The sequence below is a fragment of the Sceloporus occidentalis genome, unplaced genomic scaffold (genome assembly GCF_023333645.1).
Source record: "Sceloporus occidentalis isolate IW3139 unplaced genomic scaffold, rSceOcc1.0.p SCAF_128, whole genome shotgun sequence".
Lineage (NCBI taxonomy): Eukaryota > Metazoa > Chordata > Lepidosauria > Squamata > Phrynosomatidae > Sceloporus > Sceloporus occidentalis.
Genome location: NW_028317108.1, coordinates 2,503,316 through 2,525,306, shown reverse-complemented (window position 1 = coordinate 2,525,306; position 21,991 = coordinate 2,503,316). Strand labels below are relative to the sequence as shown.

The 21,991-nt window shown below is 40.7% G+C and overlaps 1 protein-coding gene across 1 annotated transcript; it reads right to left on the bottom strand.

The window, feature by feature from the left end:
• Positions 1-1,258: 1,258 nt before the first annotated feature.
• Positions 1,259-14,597, bottom strand: LOC149281748 (E3 ubiquitin-protein ligase synoviolin B-like). Its single transcript, XM_089499047.1, has 15 exons — positions 14,466-14,597; positions 13,996-14,088; positions 13,384-13,536; positions 12,903-12,951; positions 11,881-11,984; positions 11,576-11,702; positions 10,955-11,054; positions 9,274-9,339; positions 8,808-8,924; positions 7,167-7,336; positions 5,457-5,603; positions 4,760-4,879; positions 4,465-4,651; positions 3,684-3,811; positions 1,259-1,389 (listed from the first exon to the last, which is right to left on the bottom strand). Exons 1-15 carry the CDS (start codon positions 14,595-14,597, stop codon positions 1,259-1,261), a joined length of 1,824 nt encoding a protein of 607 aa, XP_089355173.1.
• Between the last annotated feature and the right edge of the window lie 7,394 nt (positions 14,598-21,991).

The window sequence follows — 21,991 nt, the reverse complement described above, 5'->3', positions numbered from 1 at the left end:
CATATCCCTTGAATTTATGTATTGTATTAAGCGCTGAGTAAACTGTTGGCGCTATATAAATAAAAGATAATAATAATAATAATAAGATCTCTACAAAACAGTTTGTTTTTAGGTACAGCAGCATTAATAAGTGTTAGGTTATATATATTCCTATGCTTTCTAAAAAGGTACTGCGTATCCTGAAGAAACAAACAAATAGTATTTAGTTTGTGTGGGTCAACATGATAAAAAAAAAAAAAAAAAAAAATGGCTCTAGACTTTTAGCAGGGGGAGAAACACCCAGCCCTGAAGGATTTAAAAAAAAGAAAATAGTTTTTGTGAAAAAACAAGAACAAAACATTTTTAATCTGATGTTTTTGCTTGGCTTCCCTTATACAAAAGCCTAAGGGTTATACGAGTCCTGGGTGACATTTTCCATGAAAAAGTTGAAATGATCTGATCTACATAGTCAATATGCTCTTTCCCCAGGCATTTTCAGTGGTGAATAATGCATATTGTATCACAATTTACAGGGGCAATTTATTTTTAAGAAAAAGATTTGCATGACCTCAGTTCCATAGAAGTGATTTCGATAGAAGCATCGTTTCTAAGTACTTACCTCATTAACACATAAAAGGTCAAATAGATCAACTGTTGTTAAGGAAAAATATTAACATGCACATTACCACTTGAAATTGGATTAACTAATATATCCCAGCCAGCTCCGCTCAGGCTAACTTCAGAAAATGCAATAATGAAAATTTCTGTTTGGAGTTTTAAATAAATAAATGTTTTATAGAAACATGGAATGCCAAATCAATAAAATCTGTTTTAATTTTTCAGTATTAAAAAATTGGGTTGACTGTTTCATTAAGCATTTTAGTCTACGGGTAACACTTACTTTCCATCTGATAAAACTTTACTTGAATAGAATTTGACCCCTAAAGACCTATTAAATTAATCAATAAAAAAAAGAAAATCACCCAAGAATAACTATAGAATAACCCATAAATAAGACAAGAGAAAACCCAATCTTTAATTTTTCTGAAAGTCCAACAAATTTAATGAGGCCAGTAGTCCTTTCTCAAATAATGAGCATTTGCCCACATATGGCCCTTCCCATGTGCTTAAAAATATATATTTATGTAAGTCCAGCTCAGCATTTTCCGGGCCCTTAGTGAAGTTCAACTAAAGCCTCATTTTCTTTTCCAGACACACAATTTCCTTATCCAGTTCAGGAAAAAAAGCTGTAATCCAAGAAACAGGATGAATTTAAGCTTTAGTGAGATTCAGTCAGCCCAGTTTCCAGTTTCTGAAGCCTGCGTCTTCGTAACTCTGCGGTATCTGGTTCTTCTGTTGAATTCTCCTCATCCACACTGAATGTCTCGGGACTCTCAGGCTCTGAAGAAACTGTGCAACAATTAATTAAAACAAACAAAAAATCACTGAAACATAACATGTTTTGTATTTAACCTCCCCACTACCAGGGTTTTTAGTACCCAAACAAGCGTGTTTTTTTTGCCATTTTTAAGATATGCGGGTTTAATTAAGATTCCCCTCTTGCTGGTTTGACGTACCCATGCAAATAATACATCCCCTTTTCCGAATAAATAGGGCTTTTATTTGAAACCACAGAAACATGCAAAATATATTTAATAATATGTGGAGCTATATCCAAATATGAAGTAAACCAGAAATATAAAATATATTGTATATATTTAACCCATTCGTGACAATGGCAAAATTTTATTTTTTGTACCCTTCGTGACAATGGTTTTAACATTTCTGCGCTGCTCGTGTTTAGCTGTAGTTTTATTCTTTCCCATTTACTGAACCCATGCAAGTTATTTATTGTTTTTTCAGGACAAGAAGGGCTTTCTTCTTATGTTATTTTGAGTGCATCATATAGTAGAAAAAGTATGAAATATGGTGAAAATTTTTGAAAAAAGACTGACTTTTACTCATCTATAAATGCTAATGAAAAAACCTGCTAAATAGATTTTACCGTATTTGCTCGATTATAAGACGACCCTGATTATAAGACGACCCCCCAAATCTTAATATTAATTTAGGAAAAAAAGAAAAAGCCTGAATATAAGACGACCCTATAGGAAAAAAGTTTTACCAGTAAATGTTAATTCATTTAAACACTTTTTTTAATAAAAGCTATGCTTGAGAAAAATATTTTGGTTTTATTTCCTTCTATTTTCCAACCTGTCCCCCAGTTATGCACATCTGCCCCAGAAGTGCCTTATACCCCCTATATGCCACTGTGCCCCATGATATGCCTTTTAACCCTCTAAATGCCACAGTGCCCCATAATATGCCTTTTAACCCTATATGCCACTGTGCCCCATGATATGCCTTTTAACCCTATATGCCACTCTGGCACTTAGAGGGTTAAAAGGCATATTATGGGGAAGAGTGGCATATAGGGAGGTTTAAGGCATTTCAGGAGGCAGAGTGGCATTAAAGGGGTTAAAAGGCATTTCACAGAGCACTCTGCCTCCAGAAATGCCTCAAACCCACATTTAACACTCCCCCTCCCTCCTCCAAACTTACCGGTGCTTCTGAGTTGGGGGGGGGCGCATAACACAGGAGGGTCCAGGTCCCCTGCATCTGAGCCCCAGGTGCTTAGTCCGGGCAGCATGTAGAGCTCCACGCGAATCGCGTAGAGCTCTAAGCACCGGGGACTCAGAAGCACCGGTACGTTGGAGGGGGCATAACACAGGAGGATGCAGGTCCCCTGCATCCTCCTGTGTTATGCCCCCCCCCCTCCAACTTACCGGTGCTTCTGAGTCCCCGGTGCTTAGTCCGGGCAGCGTTTAGAGCTCTACGCGATTGTATCGTGTAGAGCGTAGAGCTCTACACGATACAATCGCGTAGAGCTCTACACGCAGCCCGGACTAAGCACCGGGGACTCAGATGCACCGGTAAATTGGGTCGGGGGTTAACACAGGAGGATCCAGGTCCCCTGCATCTGGGTCCCCAGTGCTTAGTCCAGGAAGCGTGTAGAGCTCTACGCGATTGTATCGCGTAGAGCTCTACACGCAGCCCGGACTAAGCACCGGGGACTCAGAAGCACCGGTAAGTTGGGGGGGGGGGGGGAGGATTAACACAGGAGGATCCAGGTCCTCTGCATCGCTGCGGGGGATCTGGAGCTTAGTCTCATAATCAGACCTATTTGAGGTCTGATTATAAGACGACCCTGATTATAAGACGAGGGGTATTTTTCAGAGCATTTGCTCTGGAAAAAACCTCGTCTTATAATCGAGCAAATACGGTACTATTTGTTCTGTGTTTAGAAATACCCAATGGTTTTATGTTTTTTTTCTTTTTTTTTTCTGCATGTTATGGGGCAATAAGTATAAATAGCGTTTTGCTATTTCAAAACCATTTTGTTCCAAATCTGGCAATTCTTCCCCATGTGCTATTTCAGGTATTCTTTAAAGCCGACCAATGCAAATTACCCCAAACCATACATTTTTGAAGACTAGACACCCCAGGGTATTTCAACTCTTCCTAACAGTAGTATTTAAACAATGACCGACCACCTAAACTCTTAAAACTTACAGCACTTTAATATTCACTCTTTTCAGAAGGCTACTTGGAACAATGGAGATTCCCATCTACAGTATTGCATTGTTCCATCTTGTCCGGATTAATAAATAAGTAAAAAAAAAGATTATGTAATCATTCTATACCTGGGTGGATGGTAGGTTCAGGATACTCTCTTGAAGTAGTATCTGGGGAGAGTCTTTCAGGGGAAACAGGAGCAGGATCTGAGGAGGCTGATGGAGACTGTGTTGTAGGAATGGAAGTGCGAGGGACCCTGTGGGAAAGGCAAAAAAGGAGAACAAGGGGAATATAAGTGGAAAACAAAACAAACACACACAAATAGTATGAGCTACGTTCATGTTACAGCAGAGATTGACAAACTAAGCCATGATGAATTGCGGACACACTAACTGCCCCTAAACAGAGCCAATTTGTGTGTCCAGGAGTTGGATCTATACACAGCAGTTTTTACTTGTTATGCCACAGCAAGAATGCAGGTGCTTGGCAGAGACACAACATGACATCATAGGAACCCCTCTCCAACAAGCAGAACTGGTACAGCTGTGTTTCATGGATGTCTCCTACACCTGCATTAAAGCTTTAAAATCCTGGGTTACAGCATGATTTTGTATGAGTAGATGAATGGTTAGGAATGCATTTGGCAGTGTTACAGCTGTATGTGCACTGCGGCCATGAAAACTAGCAATGCTATCTGCAGGTCAGATGCCCAGGCCAGATATGCGAAGACTATTAACACACAGTAATGAGTACTTTTCTAGGTTTCTAATTTTAATGTTATTCTTAAACTGTCAGTTGTTTATTAGTTTATTAAATTATATATATATATATATATATATATATATATATATACATATACATACATACATACACACGTTAGTTGATTCATTATTCACAGTATGCACTCACCCAATGGTGGCCAACACAGTTAAGTACTGGTTTATTTGTAACATTGCGGCATCCAATAGTGTGTGGATGTTTTGTAAGCACTGCAATCTGGCTTCCAGGTTCTGTCTTTCGTGTCCCTCCATAGCCCTCAGCTCCTCCTCTGTAAGACCTGCAAAACCAGCAGGTGGCATGGGCATTGGTGGCAAACCTGTTAAAAACAGATGATTGAACAGAGGGTGTAATAAAGTTAACTAAACAGAGCATCAAATTTACTCTTCCTATTCCCAAGCTCAATAAACAGGACCCCAGAACGTACCAAACGGAGGGAACATTGGCATTCCCAGAAAGGGAGGTGGGAAAGGAATTCCTGGCAGAGATGGTCCAGCTGATGACTCTGTACCACCTGAATCGTTGCTGTCAGCAGGTCTTGAAGCAGCTGAGAGACACAAAATAGATATCAGTAGAATGGTAGCCCTTCTTTCATCAACACATATTCGCGACATTCAAGAAAGAAAATTATATAATATATATATATATTTATATTTATATATTTTTTTCTTTTCATTGTGACCATTTCTCTGAAACACGGGCGTAAGTAAATATGCAAAAACATTTATCCAAACTTTCCAGTCTGAAATATTTGTGCTAATTTACAATAAATAAATAAAATATAGATAATTGTATCGAAAATAGGATATCTGTTTGGAAACATTTTAAAGTTTCCCAGAGTGACCTGGGCTTTGTAGCATATTTTTCAAAGCCCCATTCACCAGTGAGCGTAGGACACATTAAAACAAATAAGGATCACATACAACATACTGTATGGTAATAATTCAAAAACAACTTTCATAGGGAGTACGATCCATCTCAGTGAATTTATATTTTTTGCACTTTATCTCATCCTGAGGCAGTCCACATTATATTATATCCCGATTTAAAAATGGCAAACAAGTTACGTGGATATTTCTGTCCCCTGGTTCTATATACTCATTTTGGGGTTAAGTGTAAATTACAACGATGGATCTTACCAGAGGAAGATCCTGCATTGGCCTCTTCCAAGGGATTTGGTCCAGCAGCACCAGGAATAGGTGGGAAGGGACCCAGAGGAGGCCACAGAGGAAACATACCAGGTGGAAAAGGAGGAAGCAACCCAGGAGGAACTGAAAGTGAAACATGCACATTCATTGTCTAAATACAAAAGCCAGAAGACATTATAGGCGAAAAAGTGAAACAAAAGCTTAAGATCCGTTTTTGAGGGAAAAAAAAAACAACAACAATTATTTGGTTACAAGTGGTATAAGGAAAAAACAAACAAACAAGTTACAAGTGTTAAGAAAAGCATAAAATGTGCTACCACACAATGTGCGTGCATTTGAAAAAGGGAAATTAATATATTGGCCCTATATAAGAAATCTTTAGTCAAAAAGGATATACCATTTGATTGACCAACATGTGAAAAGATGTAGTCTTATAAGCTTTCATCGTTACATCTTTTTGAAAGTTGGCCCAATAAAGCTATGCGTTTTAAAGATTCCATGTGTATGGATCAAAGGATACTTGCCTGAATGCTTCTGGCCTTGATAGTTTTGCATAATAAAAGCATTGATCAAATTACACAGTTTACATCTAGAGTGTGTATATTACCCGATTTTCCGGTGTATAAGACAACGGGGCGTATAAGACAGGGCGTATAAGACGACCCCCAACTTTTGCAGTTAAAATATAGAGTTTGGGCTATACTAGCCGTATAAGACTACCCCTCTACCCAGTATACAACAACCAGCCAATCACGGCAAGCACTGTACCTTACCGGTGATTGGCTGGTTGTTGTATACAAAGCCTGCTTGGATTGGATGGGTCAGCTCTCCCTAACATACGTACACACCAGCTTACCAACACACATATATACACATACACTGCCCTTAACATACGCCTGTCCATACATACACATTTATACACTGCCCTCACCACACACCCCTGCCTTTACACACGCACTGCCACTCTGTGTGCCCCCCCGAGATATGCTGCCACTCTGTGCCCCCCCAGATATGCTGCCACGCTGTGTCCCCCCCCCCCCGAGATGTGCCCCCCTCCCCTAGACTTACCAGTGCAGACTCCCGGAGTCCCAGGTGACTTGCGGGGCCGGCAGGGGACATCTATTCTACGCAGAACGGTATACAACTTCCGGCACCGAAAGTTGTATACCATTCTGCACTGGTAAGGAGGATTGTTAAAGCTTACCGCGCAGATGTTCACCGGCGAGCGTAAAACAACCTCTGCTGCCGGAACGTCTGCATGATGTGCTTTAACAATCTCCCTTGCCGGGACTCCCCCCGTGGGAATTCCCGGCAAGGGAGATTGTTAAAGCACACCGAGCAGACGTGCCGGCAGGAGAGGCTGTCTAAGCGCATCAGAGAGTAGGATGCAGGTCCCCTGCACCGCTGCGGGGGATCTGTATCCTAACCCTGCCAGACCTCGAGCTCCCTGCTGGGCTAGTTAGAGGGAGGTCGTTGATCTCCCCAACCAGCCCTGCTCATCGGGCGCCCACTGATCAGGGCTAGTTGGGGAGATCACGATCTTGCAGCTACCTCGGCACGGCCCTGAAGACCGGCCCAGGGGAGGCGGCTTCTCCGCTCGCCCCTCCCCTAGAGATTCCGGCTCGGTAAGTAAGTATACCCGAAAATACGGTATATATTTATCAAAATATCAAATGGCTGACTTACAGTTGGGTTGTGGAGGGATAATAGGGGTGGTTTGAGGTGGGGCTTGGTTCTGCTGGGCTGGATCAGGCTGGTCAGCAGGTGTCTGGGGTTGAGTTGGGAGGGAAGCCCTGAGCACATCCATGCGACATGTGGGGCAAGTCTGTTGTCTCTGGAACCAGGAGCGCAGGCAGCTAAGGAAAAGGAGAGATTGTTCATTGGAAGTACAGCTCTCTAGCAGGTTATAGGTGTGGGAAGTCATTTCCACCCAGTTTTGTACATATATTCCATCTTTTTAAAGGAGTCACAGACACAAACATTCCTTCTATCACAATGCCCATACTGCTAGCATGATACTTCTTTTCATGTCACCTTGTTGCAAGAAGTGATTCAGAGCTTATTGTCTTCATGGGTACTGTAAGACTATTAAGATACAAAACCGATTTCCCCCATAGTGCCATTTTTTTGCAGGACAGCGGTGGGAAAAGTCAGGGTTGAACTGCACTGTGCTCACTACTGCCAATGCTTCACTCACACTCAATTTCCCTCGAGTCCTGTCTATTTTATATATTTGCTTCTACAAAGCATTCTACATTGTATCTTTACAAGGCCCCCCTTTTTGGGGTTGTTTTTTTTAGCATAGAAACTCTATAATGCCTATAATGTAAAGTCTGTCTCTGCCATGACACAAATTTAAGTGCCTAAAGAACAGAGGTAGAAACTGTACTACAAGTGAGCAAATCATCAATACAGATTAAACCTATATGCTATTGGGGGATACTTTTTAAAAATGCCAATGTACGGTTTATAGCTACAAACTAGGAATTTAAACCATGCATCCTCTGCAACAAAACAAAAATATTTAATTTTTTCTTGTCTTTATGCAGCACTGTTGATCAAAAGTGAATGGATAAGCACACATTTTTGACTGGGATAACTCAATGGTTTAAAAATCAATATTAAAGTTGGCTATAAGCGCCATTTCCTCATTCTTCCAACTCAATTCCGAAAGTCGAGACACACTGTACATCCTGTGTATTCACCAAGAGTTCCTGTGAGTTTGAGTTTTAATATTAATCTCTACATGTGCTAGGTCACTAACTAAAGTAGCTGGCCAATATTTCCTCATGTTCTATATGTATTATAAATACACATATACTATACATAATAGCACAAAGTGTGTGATAGATAGAGAGAGAGAGATATTTATATATATTTTTAATTTAAAAAGATGCCGACATTTTGCCTATGTTATTTTTATATTAGCACAAAATGTGTAAAGCCATGATTACGTGCTAAACAAGCAGTTAAATTAAGATGTCTTAAAAAAAAACAAAAAACTATTAGAATTATATTATGGATTAAGACAGACATGAAAAGTTACTATGAAGCCATAGATGTTTCTGGGATTTATCTATCCGTAGATAGGCCATCCAACAAAAAGAAAGACATCTTTCCAATGTGCCATCATGCAGATGTTATAGACATTCTTTTCCATCAGCCCACGATACACACAACTTCCTTGTCAAACCTTAGGTTGAAGGACATTGTGCTACATGTTATATGCAGGAGTAAAAAAAACCAAAAAAACTCAAATACCCCATCACTTTACAATAACAGTTGGAATTGAGAGTATTTGTAAATGGTTATCCTAGAGAGACAGACCTGGTGTGAAATATATGATTGCATGGCAGTCTCTTGGCTCCAGTTACCATCTCCTCTCTACAGATGATACACACATTGTCCATGGCCTGGAGTTCTTCTATCGTGGCATCTGGGTATCTGCAAGCAAACACGAGAAAGAAAAAAACCAACTTAATTTATAATAAGCCCCCAGAGACCAATCATCCAGCCTCTTGTACTAATTTATAAACTCATAGGAGTGGTGCGACTGGATGAACTAATAGCCAATGAAACACTGATGTCAGGTATTGTACTAGTTCTCTTTTTTGGGGGGGCTGGCAGAGTTAAGAACTAAACCCAAAGATACAGCGATTCTAATAATAATATATAACACGGTAATGCTGTCTATAACATTGCCACTACACTCCAGTATTATATACTATCTTGCCTTCCCATACCCCAGATTTTCTACTACTGACTTCTTCCCTTCTTTACTGCTTTTACTCACAGCGTGTTCATATTTCTTATCGCTCTTCTGGACATGATAGCGTCCGTTACCGCCTTCTTAAACTGCCTGTGGGAGAAAAACAGGAAAGATATAGGGCAGTGTTAATACTCCAGGCAGCCAGATTTTCATTATTTACATACATTGAAAGGACAGATGTATTTTACTACTTTCACCATTTAATATTGAAAGGTGGCCCTCTGCAGTCAATCCTAAGAGGTATCAAAGAGCAGGATTGATCGGTCACACTAAAGCAGCATTTAATTATATCGGTATAGGGTGGACTTCAACGGTGTTAAAAGGGAACTAAAATAGGGCTGCAACTAAATCAATAAAATTGATCATTTTATCGAATATAAAAGATGAGGGTTTTTAGTGCAAATGCACTAAGATCCAGATCCCCCGCAGCGCTGCAGGAGACCTGGATCCTTCTCTCCGACAGCCGGTGGGCGTCTGTGCTATGTGCGCAGACATCCTCCGCTACTTTCCTCCACTTCCGCCGGGGCTTCTGTGATGGCACACCAGCGTTACATGCCCTTTCCAGTGCTCCACCATAGAAGCCCCGACAGAAGTACCTGCGAAGAAGGATCCGCCGCAGTGCTGCAGGGGACCTGGATCTTCCTCTCTGGCAGCCGGTGGGCATCTGCGCGATGCGCACAGACAAACTCCGCTACTGCTGGCACTTCCACTAGGGCTTCTATGATGGAGCACCGGCGTCACATAACCTTCCCGTGCTCAGTCATAGAAGCTCCAGTGAAAGTGCCGGCAGTTGCCGAGGTTTGTCTACCCGCAACGCGCAGATGCTCACCGGGTACCCCTACCAGACACCATGGAGTATGGAGCACGGGGGTAAATCTGGGGGGCAGAGTGTTATACGGGGTATTAGGCATATCAGAGCATATCAGGGGGGTATAAGGCATATCTGGGAGGCAGTGTGACAAGCCTGGGCTCAAATGTGTATAATTGGGGAGGAGGGGGGAGGTTGGGAAATAAAAACAAGAAATGCATTTTTAAAGTTTTTTTCTTTTTATTTTGCTGTTTGTTTTTAACATCCAGTTTGTTCATTAAATTATTTTAAATAAACGAAAAAAATGTACATTTATTTTTTTATCCGATAAATCGAAAAAACGATCGGCCAACTAATAGATTATGAAAATAATAGTTAGTTGCAACCCTAAACTAAAACCTACAGTAATAAGACAAAAATAAAACCTTACTCAGACAAAATGTCATAATAGATTGCAACTACTTTATATTTGTTTTCACTCAGTTGATCTAGCCCAAACATTGTTGATTTACCACAGAAGCAAAAAAAAAAAAAAAAAAAAAGCTTGCTTTTTGCTACTTGATTTGTGTGGAAACTTCTGCCATGCCCTCACATCACTCTTAAAAAAGCAGCTAGAAACTACCAAAAAATCTCACATTGTACGAATTATGTGAACAGTTAAGACAGCCTTCATATTTGCATAAGGAAACATTCAAATACATATATGCTGTTTTAGGTTGGCATTACTAAAAATTAAGTATACCGAGCTCAACTTTGCAATCATTAATAAAGGAGACTAAACGTTTTGAACAACGCAGTATGATAAAGAGAACCCAGTCTCATGCCTTTGAAACCAAACCAAGCACATTTAATGTTACAGCAGTATAACTCTAAAAGTATAAGCTTTAGTTCTCTTACCTCATTGCCAAGTACATAGGACGAATAGCAAAAAGTGGGAATGTGTGAACTTTCACCATAATTGTCATAAAAGCCATGTACAGCAAGACTTTTATAAACCCTGCAGTAAAGAGAGGGAACACACATTCAATCACTACTCTTTCCTATCAATTTAGCTATTGAATCAATTTTAACAGTTAAACTTGTTAATCAAGCCTTCAAAAATATGTGATGTTTATTCCCTTGTGATTTTCATATACAGTGTAATATATATACACACACACATATATATATATATATATATATATATACACACACACACACATACATATACACACAATAAGGGTATTTTCCCCCTAAATTCTTGACAAAGAACACACTTAATTTAACAATTAAGTTTAACGATCACCAACTAAATACTACCAGTACAGTGATCATTGATTGAAGAAGAAAAAACCCACAATTGATAGAGATGAGTATAAAACACATTCTGTATTCTTCACTTTTCTTTTTGATATCTGCGTGGACCATTCATTGTGTCTGTAAATATACACCTTTTCATTCTTCAACTGGCTAAATGTCATATCATGCTGTTGTATGGATCAACACACGTGGGCCCAATTATAAATGGTGGACACTCACCTGTTAATAGCTCAGTGTACAGCATGTACACAGCTTTGTTATCCCACGGGTTCTCACTTTGCAGATCCACAGAGTGAAGGACATATTTTATAAAGACCGTGAGGATCATGGTCATGAGAATTGCATACTAGGAAAGAAAAAGAAAATTGTGACATAAGAAAGAAAAAACAGCTGAAGGGAGATAGCAAAACAGCTCAAAGGAAATGCAGGATAGTAGAGGAACTGAGCAGAGTTTACAAAAAAAACCCTTAAGTGCTAAGAATTTCAGTCCTTTATAGATATACCATAACAAATAAATATCTCACCTCAAACCCGAAGACTAGCTGCACAGAAGCCCCTCTGGTGACAAGGCTGTGATATGCATGAGAGACAAAGAAGACATCCAGCACACCCAAGAGCAGCATCAGAGCTGGAGGATGAAAAAGTAGAAGGAAATCAAGTACTAAAGAACAGGCAAAGGCTAGGGAAGAAGTAAACACTAACTTTAATTGAACACCCAACCCCCACAATAATTAAGGAACCTTCAAAGAGGTGAATCGACAACTACATGACCCTCAAGCTTTTTTGGTCCTGAGCGCCTACCCGACAGGGTTAACTGTATGAAGTGTTTGCCATTTTTACAGATTTGTTTACAGATTTTACCCTGTGCCAGGTTTCATTTAAATTTAATTTGCAACATCTTGATATAGCGGAGTGCTATGTGATATAGCCAAAACACAGTGCTAAAGTTTTACAATTATTTAATGAATCAGTTTGGTATTGTTTGCCGGTAATTATTCCGTGTTCTGACTCAGGGTCTCTTGCTAGTGTGTGCAGCTGTATGCAAAACAACCAACAAGGACAGTAGAGGAAGTGAAACCAAAAAAACAGACAACAAGACATATTACAGGTGCAAGCCACAGCTATTGAGGTTAATCTATATTAGGATAGAAAAGGTTTAGTGGATTTGACTAAAAGAAATCACGCCAAAAAAAAAAATAAAAAAAAAAAGAAGATCGGTTGAAGTGCAGTGCTGAACACACTCTGACTTCAGAGGTAGTAATCATTATTAACTTATTTATATAGTTCTTACAGTAAATATATATAGAATTGATAGACTAAGAACAACCAACACATTAGGTAAAGTAGGCTCTGCTTGCAAGCGTACAGTTTAGTTCACCTCTAAAGTCTTTGGTTTCAATTTCCTGACTTTACTATGTATTATGAAGGGTGAGCTTTATTGAGTTTCTTTAGCATGATTCAAACACTGAAGTCATTTGAAGTCAAGTCTGACTTAAATACATATTATTCAGGGCCAAATACAATAGTGCATATATCCAGTACTTACCAAGGATACGGAAGTGAAACAGCCAGGAAATATTCGGACTGCGTTCCATCTGTAATATAACAGGCAGAATGAGGACATCTTTGTGCATAGCTCCTAAATGTGTGTAGTTTTAGAAACATACAGCATGTCATTCTCAGTTGCTACAAAAGGTATATGAGCAGAGCTAATTTATGGGTAAAGCAGTACTCGTAACATTCGTACTCATTACATTTGAAACTGAAAAGCTCTGACTGGATAAGTGAATTATACACATAAGTCACAGGTGAAACAGTGAAGATTTATCTGTGATTCAAGTCCCTGAACCTACAACAAACAGAAAAAAGGTCTTCATCACAGGAGAATCCAAGCCAACAATCACTATTAATACACCAGGTTTATCCACCTTGTCTATAGAGTGGTAATGTGATGTGTGATCTATATGTGTATCTATACCCAGATCTGTGAATATCTTTTACTTGAAAAGGAAAAGTAGATTACTCACAAAGTCAACACGGTCCTCTGCCAGCCAGTGAAAACATTTGAGGAACAACAGAAGGGTAAAAAGAGCCACAAAACGGGGGCTGAAGTCATCTCGAAACACTGTAAATGCCAGACATGTTTCTGTGACAGCATACCAGGACCGTTCCAGGAGGTGCTGAGAGGGAGAAAGTTTGGGCACAGAGGGGATGGAGAAATTTAAAGAAAAGGATAAATGGGACAGCATTCACAGTACAGACTTCAGCCATAATCCACAATCCACATTCAGGCATATACAAAACAGACGCAAGCATATAATAACGGTGTCAGTTGCTGTTACTATAACTGTGTTTAGAATAATCTTTCAGCTAAGAAAAGTGACATAGTATATGCTTAAAACATTTTGGCTGTTGAAAGCATGGATCTCGTCGGCCATCTCCAATCAGAGACGAAATGTAAATGTGCTGTACAAGTCACGCAAAATGAGATCAGTCATGTCAAACAATAACTATGAAAGTATACAATCACTGTTTGCAACATCAAATAACACTAATGAATGTACGTAGGTCGTCACAATAGCCCCTGTGCCTATTTTTGTAGTAACTTTATTTGGACAGAGTCTCTTCTTATTCCTTACCTCCATTTCAGCTGCTCTTAGCTGACCAAAGAAAACTTTGCCCATGAACTTTCCCAACAAGAAAACCAAGACAAACGCCTGTAGGTAGAGAACCTGGGGAAGCCGTAAAAGAAAGTTAACATGTAGTAAAGACGCTTTACATAAAACCAGTACCAGGTGCTCTCGTACATTATACTCCACTAGATTCCACTCCTCTCATGTTTAAAACATTTTGAATAGTATTAAAACAGTTGTTTATAATAATAAAAAAAAACCACGAAAACCCATATAGATGAATATAGAGTCCCTTTAATGCATTTGCATAGGGCTATAGCATAAATTTAAAGGGATCTCTTAGCAATCATACGTATTGAAGTGCACGTGCTCAGCTGATGTCAGTGATATTAAACAGTCCCTTTAACCACAAAATTATCCCAATATGTCCGACCATTCTTCGCACCTCTTTCTCAAGATTTAACTAGATTACTCACAGCCATGCTTGGACTTGATTTGGTCAGATACACCACAGTGGGATAGAACTGATGCTTCAAATAATAGGCATGGGCCACCACAGCAGCTGTTAGGGTCAGACTGGCACCCGTCATCACTGCTGTCCGCATCATGATAGCGGCAGGACGGGAAGCACCCTGCATGAGAAGAGGTAACAATCGACAATAACATGTCAACACGGTATGAGCAATGTTGGCAAACAGCTGAGGCACTTTACATCCATGATCTGGGATAATCTGCTTGCAAGGATGATCAGTTTAGCAATGCACTTCTTACTTGGCTATGCATCTCATACTTGATTATTTCCATCACAAACTATTATGTTGAAGGTAAAAACCATCTGTAGTTGGAAAACCCACTTCCTTAAAGTTAATAAACAGACTTGACAAGGAAAAAATATTTGCTCATAATGGGTTGGCTTTCAGTCTCCCAAGCCATTGAAGAATTGACCAAATTTTCTCTTTAATAAACAGAGTATAAATTATCTCCCAACTGACCAGGTGCTAAACGCCTTTTTCACATTATCCAATGGTACATGAATCAATCAAAAGCTCATAGAGGCCTCATCAATGTACCACAATGTCAGTAGAAACACTCCTGGGACAATTTGCAGCACTCATGTGCATGGCTAAAAACAATTACATATTCAGAGCTTTTTGCATGTTTTGAAACAGCGAGAGCTACACGCGCATGCACACTGCATTGTCACCACCAACCAAGCATTGTTTCTAAGCTCCCTGAATATGCAAAACAACAAAAAGATACTCTAAACAAGAACTGGACAAAGTCAGCACCAACTTATACAAAAACATATAATTTGACAGCAGCTAAGAACAATGTGGCCCATCTCATCGGGCCACACTGATAGAGACTCAGGCCTTAGTCAGTCTTTTCCTAGATTCAGGATTGCTATTCCCATCCTACGCATGTTCAAATTCCCTCGCTTTATTGGCCTCTAAGACGACACTAGACAGCACTGACACTGCAGTCAGTTGCGACTCCTCTTATCAACAGGCATCATCACATGCCTCTATATCGTAATAGAAAAAGACGATGCTAAAATTTGATTCAGTACATACAAATTAAATCAAAATGATCCCTGCGAGGCATCCTTTATTTATGTCTGTTCATCCTGTGGCCAGGTGGACAACATTGGTCCTTGTTTATCTTTATTCTATTTATTATATACATTATTTTCCTTATGTAATGTGTTTTATATCCTATATTTATATCATACAGAATTTAGTGGTGATTTTTTTCAACATATGAAGCACCTTGATAATGTATATTGCTGTTTATGCACTAACAATATCCTAATAGCATTGATATACGGTATATTGTATTTATTTCTGGCATATACCTCCGCTGTGTTTATTGATCTTGATTTATATATGTACTGCATAAAGTTTATACATAAATATATTGTGCCATAACTGAGTAATTGTAACATTGTCTTTTCATTGTGATATCACTGCAGCCTAGAGACTTACAGTTTAATGACCCTAATACATCAGGAGAACCCTCATTGTTTATTTTTCTTTAACCATTGAGGTTTGTACATTTTCTTTATTTGGTGGTGGTATATGCACTTTAGCACTGTGTACTTATATCGCTTTCTATTACATAACTCCACGTATTAAGGATACACCCATAGAGATCATTGCATGAGCCATGGCTTCTGGGCACTTTGGATCAGAGTACAATATACTGATATATACTTATTTTTAACGTTTCTAGTCTGGGTAGGGATGATACAGATTGCACCAAAAGTTCCCCCTTTAGAAACTAGCTTGAGTGAAACTCATAAACCGCTAAACCACAGCATGTACACAGTGCACATGTACAACATACGGCTGATGACGAGCAACCTCCACTACATATGAAAATTAGTATGTCACACTATGTCCACAAAGCATCCATTTGCAATATTTGCTTCTCCTTTATACAGATTACTTGTGACAAAACACCATAATAGGTACAGACAACAGTTACAGTTTATGCTTTGCCCTAATGCATGGATTTGCATAAATAGAGCCTCTGTCATAAAACTATAACAGCATTTAATATATATATATATACACATACATATACATACACATGCACACAAATACACTGCCACAGACATACAGAAAAGAGAGCCTATTAACATACCCTACATGCACAAAGGCAATGGCTAACGGGATCACTAGTATCACCAACAGCCTCGGTAGCAGTCCTGGGGCCATGTATTATTTTGTATATAGATCACAAATTAATAAGTGGAATTTACATCTCCTGGCGGCGAGCACTAGTTTATCATATCTGTTTGAAGCAAACATTCCTAGAAAGCCACCGCTGCCACCTTTATATGGAAAGGATTGCCAGTGCGTGCTAACGGCAATTTACCGAAGCACACGCAGGTTTGTTAAACTGAATATTATCTCACACATCTCCCCCACGAGCTCTCTGCACCTGTAGGATGCATACGTTGGCAAGAAAGCATTACCACATTCCAATTACCCGTAATTTCCGTACATCCCTTTCAGATACTGCTTATTATTTTACACCTAGCTCCAGTTTACTAGACTGTACACATACTGTGTACCCTTTAGTAAATACTCATAGTTTCCAAAACTATACCTGATTTTCAGCTCATGCATACTGCCCACAACCTTCACTTCACTCACTAATCAATTAATGAAACTCATGCTGCAAAGACCCATTATACCCTCCAGACCAGAGACAGCTCCATACTTACCCGTTTGCCTCTTTCCAGATGTTGCTGTCACCAACACCCCAAAACAGGAAATGCCTTTTTCACTAGACACCTCACTTCCGGTTGAACGTGATCAGAAAGCGACGCCTAAAGCTGTTTACGTTATTTAACAAACGTTACAGCAGAACGTCTTATAAAATAAAGAAGCTATATTAAAATTAAGTGTATACGTTTATGAGGCGAATAAATACTTTTTAAGTAGAAGAAATTCCAAACGTGAATTGTCACCCCTCTTTTGAAGTAGTGGTAACGTCCAGACGAGACGACGACTCTTACTCAAACGAATATTCGGCAAAATATAAATGAAACCAATATAAATGACCTTTTCCGGTAAAATAATATTAAGTAAATGATTATTCAGTTATAAACTAAAATAACGTGAAATAATTCCATTTGTCACATCTACACTGTTCCACGTAGCTCCACATAGCCTCGTTTCATATCAGTTTCGTACGGTGACCGTGGCTTGCAGTAATTGGCTGCTTGTTATTTTTTGCCCAATGAGAAAATAGACAAAAAATACGAAGCTGACGCGGACCAATAAGACTGTAGGACGTTTCGTCTGTTGCTAGGTGAATGTAAACATTCATCATTATGGCTCTGTTAGTGTTAGCGGAAAGAAGTTGGCATGAAAATGTATGCAGACAAATGTCTCTTATTTTGTCGAATCAGAATTACAGCATCCATTACCTCTCAATATTTGAACTGGACTATGAAGGACACGTATGTTTTAGGGGTGTAGTTACACAAGGAGGTCGATGATGTGGCTTTAAGGAATATATGCCACTTTGTAACCTAATTATAGTAAAATAACTAGTAAAATACAAGAACAATGTACTTAGTCTAAACAATTGAATTAGATTTCTGTTATTTGTATGTGCACCACTGTGACTTTTTTTGAGCTCATAAACGCATTGATACTTTGCTTGCTACCCACCACTGATTTTGTGGTAAAATCGTTAATTTGACTTTATGTGGAAAGTCCAGATTGTCCCAACTTGCAGCTGCAAAATGGGCTATTTGAGTTTTCCTTTAATAATAGTTCTATGCCAGGCCTTGCACATTTAATGGGAGCATTATCTCAGATCACGCTTTTCATCAATGTCCAGGAGAGGAGACTTGTGCTCTGTGCGGTCACTTCATGCAACACCATGTGACCTTTTCTTGGTATGTGGCTTACAGTGGTGTGCGCATCTTACATTGAGTTGAAAGGTCAAAAATGTTGCAGAGCCAATCAGAAGTGAGCTGGTAATGATAAGAATAATAAGCATACCTGGGAACTCTCCGGGTTTGACCCGAATCCTCCGGGTCGCGGGAGCGTGTTTTTGACACGCCCTCTCTCCGCCCATTTTTCCTTTAAAAGGGGGTGTTTCCCGCTGCCGTCAGGGCAACTGGGACCGCCTGGCGCGTTCCCAGGTATGATAAAAAGTAAAAGTAGCATACTGCTATTTCATATGGCATATCTGGGGGTATAAGGCATATCAGGGGCACAGTGTAGGGTGACCACATTTTATTTCTGCCATTCAGGGTCACACTATGAAGCGCATGAGATTACAGACACAGGTGTATATATATATATATACTTAAAGACCGTGATTGAAATATTTCAAAACAACAGCTGAACTGGCAGTTATTTTTCATTCTTTAATATTAGACCCTGCTGTCGATATATATCTTAATTAGCCTCTGCTAACAATACATTTTATATTGAAAAAAAGTGGGCCCTATGCAAGCATTTCCTTGGGCCCTGTTCCACGCTCCCTAGCATGCAATCACTCCCTCCGCTCCCGCACCAAAAAAATATTTGCCACACTCAGGGCCGGCCCTATAATGGGGCAGACTGGGGCAATTGCCCCAGGCGGCACTTTAGAAGGGGCGGCACTTTGCCGCCCCAAGCGCTTTTTTTTTTTTTTTTTGAAGCGGAGGAGAGAGAGAGGGGCACCGAGTGGTTTTCGCTTACCCGCTCGGCGCCCCTCTCTCTCTCTCCTCTGCGGCGAGTCTCCCTGTTCGGTCCCGGCTTGTAATGCAGAGCGCCGGAAGTGACGTCAATTTCCGGCGCTCAGCATTACAAGCCGGCACCGTGGCAGAGCAGAGAGACTCGCCGCTGGACTGTTTAAAGGTAAGTACCGGGGGGGGGGGGGGGGGGGGGGTCGTAGATTATGGCGTCGGCGAAGTTTAAAATGCCGCCCCCCCCCCCGGCGTCGGCGGGGGGGGCGGCGTTTTAAACTTCGCCCCAGGCGGCGTTAAGTCTTCGGCCGGCCCTGGCCACACTGAATCAGAATCAGACATACAAATCCTTTATTTGCAGGTATACAATAATAATGGATGGAAACATAGCATTGCTCATATAGATAAACTGGAAATCACATGAATAAACTTAGCATTAAGGGTACAGATCAAATAAACATCACATGGAAACAACACTGCAGGTATTGATCAACTGAATAAGACATGCATATCCTGTATTTCAAGGTATATATAAATAATGTATGGAAACAGCATTGCAGGTATAGATAAAACCCCCTAAATTACAGGCATAGATCACAGGTTGCACACCCCAAACCAGCCCTGGCGTCCACACTGCCCACCTGACCAGCAAACAAATTACATGGATAGGACATGCCATCTTTGTCCTGGACTGGATAATTCCCTGTCCCGATAACTGTCCCGATTTAGGCGGGACAGTCCCGATTTTGCAGGGGCAGAGGAAGGGTGAGGCGAGGTCTGTACTCATCTCAGGTCTAGCTGTGGGGGCGCACAGTCGCCCGATCAGGAGCTGCAGCCTGCAGACTAGCTGGGAGATCGCAGCTACCTGAACTGAAGATTCCATGCCGCTCGCAGACTTCCACAAACATCTTGTTCTACTGCACAGGGGAAGCAGATGCACAGCAGGGTCATGTGACGTACGTGATGTACATAACGTGACTCAGTTGGATTCCTGCATCCCCCTGACGGTAGAAGAGACGCTGCTCGCGCGTCTGCCAGGTAAGTAGCGGGCCCCTGCGGAATTGATCGTGGGGGTTGCCCCGGCCCCCTAGAGTTGCGGGCCCGGTCGCAGTTGCTGCAGGTTTAAGGGGCAGGTGCCGTAGAGGCCGCGTAGGCCCAGTCAGTCAGGTCCTGGGCCTATTTTAAGGCGGGGGCCTGGAGCTGCAGCTCCATCAGCCCCTACGTCAGCCCAGCCCACCGGGCAAATGCCTGTGTGTGTGTGTAAGGGCAGTGTACGTGTATATGTGTGTTTATGGGCAGGTGTGTGTAAAGGTAGTATATGCGTATATGTGTTTTTATGGGCAGGTGTGGGCAGGGAGGGAGGCTAACATTAGCCTTTTTTAATTTTAAAAACTGCTGCTGTGGAGTACTCTTCCAGTGATGTCCAGCCAGCATTACGGAGGACACCTGACTGGCTTAGAATCATGGGAATTTTAGTTCACAGATAGCATCTGCAGCTTTACTGTTGCTGCACTTCCCATGACGCTCAGCCAGCATCATGGAAATAGTATGTCTGGCTGAGCCTCATGGGAATTCAATTCAATGTGTTGGTTATTTTTAATATGCATGACTGTGCTGACAAAAACGGAGCGTGTTTTAAGTGACGGTGCAAGCGTGACATTGTAAAGTGCAATCGCTTGTATCGGTGAGTTCCGCAAGACAGATTAAAAAAAAAGTGTTTCACATTTTTAAATGTTGGGAGGTATGCCTGATGGTGACATCCATGGGGAAATATTTTTAAATGTTACCCACGTTTTTATTTATTTTATTCTTATTTTTTTATTTTACTAATCACATTGTGATTAGTAAGGTGGGGTCCATTGACTTGCATGGGTGAATGCAGTATCTGTATTTAAGCTGCAGTCTGGAGAGACCCTCTTGAGAACTTGTTTTTGGGCCATCTTACGGGAGGCAAAGTATCTCAGTATGGCGGCTATGGCCGCCCTCCGGCATTTCAGAGACACCGTTTAAACTTAGGAGGCAATCAACTTGTTTTAAACAGGGGGTCAGCGCCGTATTTAATATGGCGCACATTGACGCCCTGTGGAGTGATCAGACGGGGCTCCTCAACTGTCATCAAGGGGTTATTTATCTGCCTGCTAGTTGTAGGTTTTTTATTGTTTTACTTTGCTGGTTGGTTTAGTTAGTTGCTTTTATCGGTCAGTTTAGCTATCTTCTTAAGTTAGCTGGTACTTGGGTAATTTAGTTCAATTCTTGTTGGTTGGAATTTTTATTTTTTCTATTTTGTGGAAAAAATTGGACACAGATTAAAAGGCAGGTTTTGATTCACTATGTTTAACCCCTTTGTGACAATGGCCGGCACTACTTTAATTCTTTTTTTTTTTAAATTTAATATGGCAAAAAAAGTATTAAAGTAGCGCCGGCCGACCGCATCAGCACCCAGTGGCCGTGTGCGATGGCCGCCTACTGATGGGAGCAGCATGAGGGGTGAAAGCTCCGCCCCCTCGAACGGACCTTTCACCCCCTCACACTGCTCCCATCACTATGCGGCCATCATATTGTTGGAAATCTAATCTAAACGGCTGCTGCGTGCTGATCCCGCCGGCCAAAGCTACTTTAATCCTTTTTTTTTTTTTTGTAATATGGCAAGCCAATCCGGCATATTAAATAATAATAAAAAAAAGGATTAAAGTAGCTTTGGCCGGCGGCATCAGCATGCATCGGCCGTTTAGATTTACATTTCCAGCAATCTGATGGCCGCCTAGTGATGATGAGACTGAGAGCAGGGTGAGGGGTGAAAGCTCC

Bases quoted from the DNA above. Each gene is read 5' to 3' on its own strand.
- LOC149281748 (XM_089499047.1), bottom strand. From the start codon at position 14,597: ATGATGCGGACAGCAGTGATGACGGGTGCCAGTCTGACCCTAACAGCT. The intron at 13,537-13,995 runs GTAAGGAATAAG...TCTCCCTCTCAG, and splicing joins TAAGAGCAGCTGAAATGGAG to CACCTCCTGGAACGGTCCTG. The intron at 1,390-3,683 runs GTATAGAATGAT...ATTGTTGCACAG, and splicing joins TGAACCTACCATCCACCCAG to TTTCTTCAGAGCCTGAGAGT.